Source organism: Octodon degus, unplaced genomic scaffold (genome assembly GCF_000260255.1).
Source record: "Octodon degus isolate 3935 unplaced genomic scaffold, OctDeg1.0 scaffold00251, whole genome shotgun sequence".
NCBI lineage: Eukaryota > Metazoa > Chordata > Mammalia > Rodentia > Octodontidae > Octodon > Octodon degus.
Genome location: NW_004524827.1, coordinates 257,498 through 267,854, shown reverse-complemented (window position 1 = coordinate 267,854; position 10,357 = coordinate 257,498). Strand labels below are relative to the sequence as shown.

Genomic DNA, 10,357 nt, shown 5'->3' with positions numbered 1-10,357 from the left:
CTCTCTCTCTCTCTCTCTCTCTCTCTCTCTCTCTCTCTCAAAAAAAAAAAATTCATTTGGACAATCCCAACCATGTAGCCTATTCCAAGCCTTTTTTCCCCATCTTTCTTTTTTACTTTTGCATCACATATATAACCAAGGACAAAGGTTTCAATAATAAATACTTACATTCAGAAACTAAAAAAAAAAAAAAAAAACCCAACATATTACCATTTTGAAGAGTAGGCTAGGCATATTTTTATTTCTCTAACAGAAATTGCTACCATAGAGGATTAGCAAAGACATGAGGAACAGCACAAAGTACAGTAAGAAGGAAATACCAGGAAGTGTAAGGGAGCCGAAAGAGAAACTTGGCTGTTGTTTTGTCACAAGGAGATGATGGATTTCAAGTGTGTCACCCTTAAGTTTTTGGATTCATAATACAAAGTAGTAATATTGGTAGCATGTTATGCCTTACTGTATATAGCCCAAATTCATTTCATTTAAGAAATGTTGTGTAATCACCCTTAGATACAAGGTATTGTTCTAGCAACTGGGACTACATTTGTAAACTGAAATCCTTGATTTCATATAATGCTTGCATTCTCATTACATTGAAAATGATCCACAAAATGGATAAGAAAACAGCAGAGTAAGGAAAATTAGGAGTGCTGAAGTTATAGATTGCAATTTTAAATAGGATAGTGAGAGTAGGCCTCATTGAAAAGATGAGATTTAAGCAAATACATGCAGTTTATAAGTCATGTAAATATCACAGAAAGAACCTACAGACAATCAATGTAATGGCCCAAAGATGTGAGCATGCCTGATGTGTTGAAGAACCAGTGTGGAGGCCAGTGTGGCTGGATCAGGGTTATTCAGTGGGAGGGCAGTAGGATGAAGTCAGAGGTGAGAGGAACTACGTCTCAAGAAAACCAGTGCAAGGTCTTATGTCTTTGTTGTGGGTACTGAGTGAAGCCAGTGGAAGATTTTTGAGTAGCGGAATCATGTGATGTAACTTTGATTTTCGTTTTCATCTTTTGTTTTATTACTATTTTCAAGCATAAAGAATAATGTATGACTATAACTTCATCATCTGAAATTATTATATGTTGCTTTTTTGCCATGCTTTTTTGAAGTATGTATTAATTTATATTAGAGTTGTCAAAAAAGCTTCTAGAATATTGTAGTTTGTATACTTTAAGGACATTCTCTATATAACCAGAAGGCCAATTTCATACCTAATGCGATTATTGTCATATAATCAAATTACTTTATATTCAAATTTCCTAAGTTGTCGGCAAAATGCATTCACAACTAGTTTGTTCAAACGATGAACCAAAGATCATATGTTATATTTAGAGTGCCTCCTTTCAGTTGTGTTGAATTGATGAAACCATTCCCTAGAAGACTCATTTTGAATTTGTATGATTACGTTTTCATGTCTGATTTAGTTTGCTCTTTGTCTTTATGTTTCTTGTATGTGTAGAATCAGGTATAAAGGCTTAATTATATTCGGTAAAATATTTAACAGCCAAAACTTTAGAGATGATGATATATACTTTTTTTTTTTTTTTTTTTTTTTTGCGGAACTGGGGATTGAACTCAGGCCTTGTGCTTGCCAGGGAAGCGCTTATTCTACTGAGCTATCTCCCCAACCTGATATTTGGTGTCTGATTTTAAATGGGTTCTTAACAGTCCAAGCCTTCTGTTACACAGTGCTCTCCCCATCAAATTATATGCAGGTTGATACTTTGAAACCAATGTGAATATCCAGTTTCTCATCAACCTTACATGAAATGGATTAGGATCCATTGGGTAATCCTTGCATGAGCTACATTTTGCCTTAGAAGCCCTGCATTGTTGGTTTACCACCGTTAGCATACCATCATGCCCTCCACATTCATTAGCTGTCTTTCTTGAATAGAGAAGAGCTGCTCATCATCAACTCAGGTCATTTGGTTTCCTTGAAATGCAATTTTTACTGGGAAGTAAGGAAAAGTACTTTAATATTTTCCCATTAATAAACAGCTTATTGAGGAAAGAGTTTCTTTAGTAGCAGTCTTCAAAAGTATAAAGGTGAAGGGAGAGAGAGAAAAAAAAAGAGTGTGAACATACTTGTGCATGTTTGTGTTGATTAAAGTTTTAAAAGGATCCACCAGATTGTGGTGAATGTTGATGAGATTCTGAATGTATTTTGAAGATGAGATTGCTGATGAATTGGATGTAGAGTATGAGAAAATAGAATAAAGGACTACGTTTTCAAAATTTTTTGTTTTGGTCAAGCAGCCAAAATGTCGTCATCAGCTGAGATAAGGGAAATTTCAGGTGGAACGGGTTTGGAGTGTTGGAGGTAGGAATTTAGAGATCAGTGGTGAATGTGTTAAGTTTGAGAAATCTGTTAGATATCTATAAGTAATTGGTATATGGATCTGATAAGTAACTGGATCTGAATAAACATTTGGATATATAAATGTAGTGTTCAAGAGCAAGGACAGGGCTAGGAACTAAAGGTATATTAAAAGCGTATAGATGCTATTTAAAGTTGCGATACTGGATGAAATCACCATAGGTTTAATATAGTGACACAGAAGAGAATCAAGTCCTGAACCCTAGAGCATGTCACTGTTAAGAGGATGAACGAGCAAGAAAGTAGAAAAGGAAAAGAAGGCATGAGAAGAGGAACACCAAGTTTATGGCATTTTGGAAGCTAAATGGAGAAATAGTCAACTCTGTCAAATGCTTCTAATAGGTCACTTAAGGACTAAACATTGACTATTGGATTTATCATTATAGACATAAAAACTGGTTATTTTGATGGAGTTGGGTTGTATTAAGGCAGAATGGGAAGAATGGAATTGGAGATAATTGACAGCTCTTTTAAGCAGATACTACAAAAGAGTGCAGACAGTGGAGTGTTAGATGGCAGGGGATGCAAACTGAAATGAAATTTTTTTGTTAAGATAGAGAACATTTTTGTATGCTAATTGGAATGATTGAGCAGAAGGGAAGATGTGTGGTAACAGAATGCAGAGAACTATTTGGGTTGTATTCTTAAATAGAAGAGAAGGGAGTTTAGTGCTAAAGTAGGTGGGTTGACTTTAAATAGGAACAGAGAAAGTTTACCTGTAATGACAGGTGAGAAGGTAACATATATGGGTACAATCACTGGTAGGTTACAATTGTGGGGTTTTACAGAAGCCCAGTTGAGGTAATTTTCTCACTGAAGTAGAAAACAGTTGAGTTCATGGACAAGACAAGTAGAGTATAATTCACAGATAGCATTCAGCATCTACTTGGGGCTGTATATATTGGCATCATGGAGGGACTTATAAATATTAGTGATATTAAGGTTGAGGATATAGGATGAGGAGCTAGGATAGGGTAAAGCAGAAAATACTGGGAATTGAGGGAAGAGTTCAAGGCCAGCATGGTGAAAGGAGTACATATGTATATAAAAAATCTCCAAAGTTAAAAAATTAAGAAAGGCGTTAGCTGAGCTTGGTGCATGTACCTGTAGTCCCAGCTACTCCAGAAGCTCAGTTGAATCACTTAAGCCTAGGAATTAAGGAGTAGCCTGGATGGTATAGTGAGACCCCATCTTGTACAAAAACCCTAAGTTAAAACTCAAGGAGAGCCTGCAAGAGTGGTAGTGAGAGGGCCAGCGAGATAGCTCAGGAGACCAAGCACCTGCTTTGGCAAGTGCAGGACTGGGAGTTCAATCACCGGTACCACATGCCACGCTGGCTCCATCCCTGGGCACACTTACTGGGCCACCGATACCAGGAGTGGTGGTGCATGCCTGTAATCCCAGTACTGGGGAGGCTGAAAAGAGGAGGATCACTACCAGTCCAAGCTGCATAGTGAGACCCTGTACTAAATACATAAAAAAAGAGTTCTAGTGAGTTAGAGTGAAGGTGCCAAGGTTTGTTCAATCATGAGGGTAAAGGTAATCTTCAGAAGAGAAGCGTTGGATATCGGGAGTTTTGCTGATGATGGATTATGAATTCGATAGAATTCCATGGAAGGGTTTCTAGGATATGGAAGGGTGAATTAAAACAGAACAGGGATTGTGGAGAATATGGAGGTCCAAATGTGGGAGTTGATGTTTGAAGTGGGAGTCTGGAATTCGTTTAAATAAGGATAAAAGGAATAATGGGGTCCTGGTATAATTCATTTGAGTGCGGGAAGAGAAATTGTCAGTAACTTAGGGACATTTTTGTGAGTTTGCTCTGAAACCCCATTCACCATTTGTTTTTTTTTTTTAAAACTATGATTTTAATCACTTAACATTTAGAATCAAGGAATTATTGTTAAATTGAAAATTTATCTGTATTAAATGAGATAGTCTTTAAATTATAGATAGATAGTTTGGTTAGTTTCATATTTTATATTCCAAATACCCATTACAGTTGTGGAAGCAGCCTTACCTACAAAAGTTTTATTGTCTGTGGGGAGTAGAATAAAAGCTGGTGTGTTGTCAGTGTTTGATTTTTTTTTTTCTTTTTTCCTTTTTTTTTTTTTTTTACATTTGACTTGTTACTGCCTGCTCTTGTTACTCTATCACCTGACTCCAGCAGCTTAATAATTTTGAAATTGTTATCATTCAACAGATCCTTATAGCTGACCTGGTATTGACTTTGTCATTATGTATTTTAAAATTTTGTTTTTTGTATCTGTAGTGTATGTGGATACCAATTTTGAAGTAGAAGTCAGAAGACAAGCAGATAATCCTTAGTATAGACTCTAAGAAGGAAAAGTATAAAGAGAAAGTGAAAAGCAAACAGATAGTTTCCACATTTGTCAGTTTTACCTGTCTGCATGTCCATAGAAGAAAATAATTGAAAAAGCAAGAAAACACACACACATAAAAAGAAATGCAGGCATTTGTTATGCAGTTTAAAATTTTACTTAGTGTATGGGGCTGGGGATATAGCTCAGTGGCACAGCAGGAGGACCTGAGTTCAATTCCTGGTACCAAAACAAAAAAATCCGAAATAAATTTTTACTTACTTAGTTGTCAGATGGTATTCAAATGTATAATGTAAAAAAATGCCTATTTTTAAAGCTTTTTTTTTCCTGTGTCTCAGAAGAAATTCAAATGTGAAGAGTGATGCTGATACAAGAATTTTTGTTCAGATGTATGAAAATGAAGTATATCCTTGACTTATTTGGTCTAATTATTCTTAATTATTGGTCGATAAAGGATATGATTTTAATTGCTTCACTTGATACACTAAGTGGAAACTTTTGTTTTGTTTTTTAAAGGAACCAAATGGTGAGACTCCATCATCTTTATACAGAGTTGCAGCAGTACTTCTGCAATTTAATCTTATTGATTTAGATGATCTTTATGTACATGTAAGTCAAGTGGCCTGCTTGGAATATTTGCTTATCTATTCCAGGGGTGGGGTACAGAAGTCGGCAGTCTTGTAGCACTCCAAGGTTGGTTCTAGCTCTCAAGTCTTACTTTTTGAAGCCCTAAGACATGAATACTTTCTCTTTACTTGATAAAGTGAATGAATTTAATTCTCTTCTTTGACAATTATGGATGTCAAATACCTTGTGATCACCTCTACATAAGTTAAAATTAGATATGAACTTCAGATTATTTCAGTCATCATCAAGGCATGTCTCATGAGGGTAACGGTGAAGTTTGTATCCAGTAAAGTTTTAGGTTTCTCCATCATGTGTATCATGGGAAATATGGGATTATACAGGCACTTCTTCCTTTTTCTACAGTGTTAATCTTAGGTATTTCAAGATGAATGGTGAACTTTCTTAGTGTATTTATATTTTTAGTATATTTAAAAAGTATTTATGTTTTTAGTGTATAGCAAATGACAACTATTCTGCCTTTATTGCTGGATTTGTGGTTTAGAAGAGTTGTGATATTGATAGATAACCTCTAGTTCAGCAACAAGTTAGCTGTCAGTTTGAAAAAGTCAAGTTTTCAGTGTATAAATTACATTAGGTTTGTATTAGAATATCTGTTGCATTAAGCCTATTTAAAGCTGACATTATCTTGGCTGCCTTTGAAATCACTTTTTTTTATTTTTTTGAAATCACTTTAAAACTTCCTCCCCATCTTTGTACTGTACAGAGTTGAGTAAACTTGTTCCCTACCATGAAAGCATGGTAGAAAGTTGTATTCTAAGATGAAAAAATGGAACTCGGCTGTTGGAGGTATTTACAAGTTGTGGTTGAAACTCAGAGTAGATAGTGATCATATGTGTTGGATTTTGGAGTTCTTTTCAAATAGAGATATTGAACTTGAATCTAGATAAGTGAGTAGGAGTTGTCTAGGCTTAAATGTTGGAAAGCCTTGTAGGTAAAATTAAGTTAGTACCAAGACGGGGTTTGAAGAGACTTCATTATCCCATTAGGGGAGCACAGGAATCATAGGGTTTGGACCCTATGTGGTATGTAGGAAAAATGAATATGGAGAAGTTGGTTGGGACTAAATGGTTGGAAGAACTTTTAGTGCATATAGCTTGGATTCTCTCTTTTTTTTTTTCTTTTGGGCAGAGACAGCCATTTAGGATTTAAAGAGAGGTAATACACAAACTGAGAGTATAGAATTTGATCAGAAGAGAGAAAATTTGAAGATGTTGGAAATCTAGCCTAAGAAATGAAAAGATTTAGGGGAGACTACCCACATGGGTCCCCCTCCTGTCCCTCTCTTGGACACGAGCTTTCTTTCCCTCAGTAAATATATTCTGCTCATAAAAAAAGAAATGAAAAGATTTAAAATGGAAATAAATTTAATATTGATTATATCTGAGTTTAACAGTAAATACAAGCAGACCATATGTTCCTATTAGGATGTCAAGGGTTCTCAGGTGATATATAAAAATTGGCTTATTATTTGTGTTAGATAAATATAAAATCCAAAGATAAAGGAATTTGCAAAGGAAAAAAATTAGGAAAATATATCAGAAAAGTTATTGTTAGGTAAAAGAAAATTTTTGGCAATATGTGTTGAGGTTCACTTTTTTTTTGTATTTTTAGGGAAGGGTCTACAGGGTGTTCAGGGTCTCACTACTAGATCATACTCACAGTGATCCACCTGTTTACAGCCTCCCAAGAGGTGGGATTACAGGCACATGCCACCACGCCCAGTCTCAATTGCCATCTCAGCACGACCCTGGGGTGGGGCCGGCACGACAGTCCTGGGGATCGAACCCCTGACCCCTGTGCCTGCTTGCAAGCACTTTAATCTGCTGAGCTATTTGGCTGGCTCTGGGGTTCACTTTGTAATAATAAAATTGTGTTAACGAGGAAGACAAAACAGCTTTAGCTTTTCATATACTCAATAATATACTATTCTCAAAATATACAAAAGTAGAAATTGAGATAACTATAAGAAGAAGAAATTGCAGTGATCCAGGTGAAAGATGACCTATACAAGGCATATAAATAAAGTAGCAGAAATGTATTTGTGCAACAGAACGAAAAAAATATCTTGTTTACTTTTATTTCCTTCAACCAATCCATAGTGAATTTCTCCCTTCCTCCCTTTTCTTGACAGGATGAAGCCTACAGTAATTAACATTTTACTTTTTGTTATTTATTGACTGTTTACTTGGTGTTTGTTAGCTACTGAAATACCTGTTTCTAGAGGGTAGAGATACTTTTTTTTTGTAGCTCACTGTGGTGCTTAGCAGAAACTACTAATTAGCTGTTCGTTGCTTATCTTTTTTCTTCATACCACGATTATATGAAATACTTATATTACCAATGATAAAATATGGCTATACTTCAGATACTCGAGTTTTTTTCATTAGGTTTCAATAAAATAGAACTTGAGACTTAAATAGATACCTAGCAAATGAAGAGATGTCAAATTATTTTTCTACTTGACATTTTTCATTTATTGAGTTCAAATCTTTTCATTGATATAATTCAGTAGCTCATCTTTCCCAAATGTGATCCATATTTAATTAGAAATTTGGCCTTAAAAGGGTGAACAATGTGGTATTTTTAATGGAATAGGTAGGTATTTTCTTGGGTAGACTAATAAATTTAGTGGTAAATATCACTCTTGTATTCATTTAGGACCTTTAATACAAGATATGAAACTTAAGAATAGGCTAGACTTCTTATTTATTGTTTTATCAAGTGATAATAGGTATTGTTTTTATATGAGCATATAGTTGTTATTAGTTTCATGAAATTTTTATGAACTTTTTTAGCTTCTTCCAGCTGATAATTGCATTATGGATGAACACAAACGAGAAATCGTGGAAGCTAAGCAAATTGTTAGAAAACTTACAATGGTTGTATTGTCGTCTGAAAAACTTGATGAGCGAGAGAAAGAAAAGGAAAAAGAAGAGGAGAAAGTAGAGAAGGTATATAATGTAGTCTAATAAATTTAGCATTGTTTTCTTTATTTAGAATTATGCCCCATAACTTCTTTTTTTTTTTCTCCCCATAACTTCTGATAGTTAATCAGTTTATAGAAGCGTAATTTCATAAATTTGTATTTGTAAGTACCTGATTTTGGGACTGTTCATTTTGCAAACGTGATTTCTTTTTAATTGGAATGGCACCCTTCCAAAAGAGGCTACCATGTTTTTAATGTACATTTCAAATATAAAATCAAAATGTATTTATTGTGCTTTTGTTCTCTATATGAATATTCCTCAACTCCCAAAGGAATTCTTAAAGATAAATGAATTCTAGTTCCCTGTGGCACAATATCACAACTAGGACTTAATGCCAGGTTTAGTGAACTGTAGTACCTAAATAAAAAAGCAGACCCTATTTTCATTTTACAATAGCTAAATATTCAGGAAAATGCTCTTTGGTTTCCCAGGGACAGCATGCTATTTATTTTTGGTGTAACCAGGGATTGAACTCAGGCCCTTGCACTTGCCAGGGAAGTGCTTATTCCACTGAGCCATGTCCCCGGCCCCAAGCAAGCTATTTTTGATGTATGTTTTGATGTACAGTTTTTATGTTCAGCTCAATTTTTAAAGAGAAGTTCTAAGATTTCTTGATGTCTGTATCCTAAGAATCTTTGTTGTGCCTCTTCATTTTAGCCACCTGACAACCAAAAACTTGGTTTGTTGGAAGCCTTGTTAAAGATCGGTGATTGGCAGCATGCACAGAACATTATGGATCAGATGCCTCCATACTATGCAGCTTCACATAAACTAATAGCCCTTGCTATTTGCAAGCTCATTCACATAACTATTGAGCCTCTCTACCGAAGGTTTGTTGCTGTATTCTTATAATGAAGTAGCACTAGTTTAGGCTTACTTTAAAAAAATTGTGTGTTCATGTTTTTTCTTCAAATCATACACATTTTAGTGTATATTCTCAAAAGATAACTTCACAGAGAGTATGTGTATCATATATTAAGTAGTGACTTCTTTCCTAATGATTATGTATTATGAAAAGTACAGGTTAGGTGTCTAGATTTGCTCCATTGAGAGTAAAAGCTCTCTGCTTTTGACTTTTCCTCTTTTTGTGGGGGAGATAGAGTTTTCCTGAGGTTGTTACTTAGTGTGATGTTTCTCTATTCTGGGTTGAGTGGCTCTGAGGAAGAACATTACCACTTTGTGCCTTATCTCTACTGGCATATAGACTGCTGTTCAGAAAATTACTAGTGTAGCCTCTCTCATCATCTCTAGTTACTGTGTCAACCAGTCCTGTAGCCCTCAGCCTATTTGTAAGGTATTGGAGAGCAGTAGTGACAGCAGGTCTGGCTTTAACTGAGCAGATCAGAGCCTTCTTCAAAAGCTTCAGGCTGGTTACTCATGCATAGCTACTGGCTGCTGCCTTCTGTACCACCTGGACTGTGGACTGTGAAGGCTTCTTCTAAGAGAGTGACCCCTGTGACTCCATAGTGGGGCACCTGCTCAGCAGGTGAGAACTCTGGGCATGCTGCTCTCTTTAATAAGATACCTACTTTCATTATGCTGTTAACCTTTTCTACTATCAGTTCAGCAGTATCAGTCTAAGGCATGGAACTCTGACTGAGAAGTGTTTTATTGACTTGAATCAGTGTTGTTATATCCAAATTTTTCTGTTTCATTTTCAGATATATCTAAAGTCTACCTCTTGTTCCCTATTCTTCACACTAATTTTAACTGAAATTCATAAGATATATGTCAAATATGACTTAAGATCTACATTTCTCTGGTATCCTTTTAAAAAATTATCAATGTGAGCCATTCTTTTCTGAGCTCTGATTTTAATCCTAATGAATATCTCTTTTTCTACCAGTTAAGAGTTATTTGGTATAAAAGACAGTTTAAATATAAAAAGCAAATATGAACAAGAAAAGCTTCACTTATTAAGATGATTCTGTTGATTTTAAATGATTTTATATAGTATATATATATATTTTTTTTGTTGTTTTGTTTTGAAT

The 10,357-nt window shown here is 35.1% G+C and overlaps 1 protein-coding gene across 6 annotated transcripts in view; it reads left to right on the top strand.

The window, feature by feature from the left end:
- Thoc2 (THO complex 2) overlaps positions 1-10,357 on the top strand; it is a 143,152-nt gene that overhangs the window by 71,218 nt on the left and 61,577 nt on the right. For all 6 annotated transcript variants that reach the window (XM_023706332.1, XM_023706333.1, XM_023706330.1 and 3 more), the window contains exons 9-11: positions 5,248-5,340; positions 8,175-8,330; positions 9,024-9,196. In XM_023706332.1, coding sequence (XP_023562100.1) covers positions 5,248-5,340; positions 8,175-8,330; positions 9,024-9,196 — 422 coding nt within the window. The remainder of the gene's footprint in view (positions 1-5,247; positions 5,341-8,174; positions 8,331-9,023; positions 9,197-10,357) is intronic.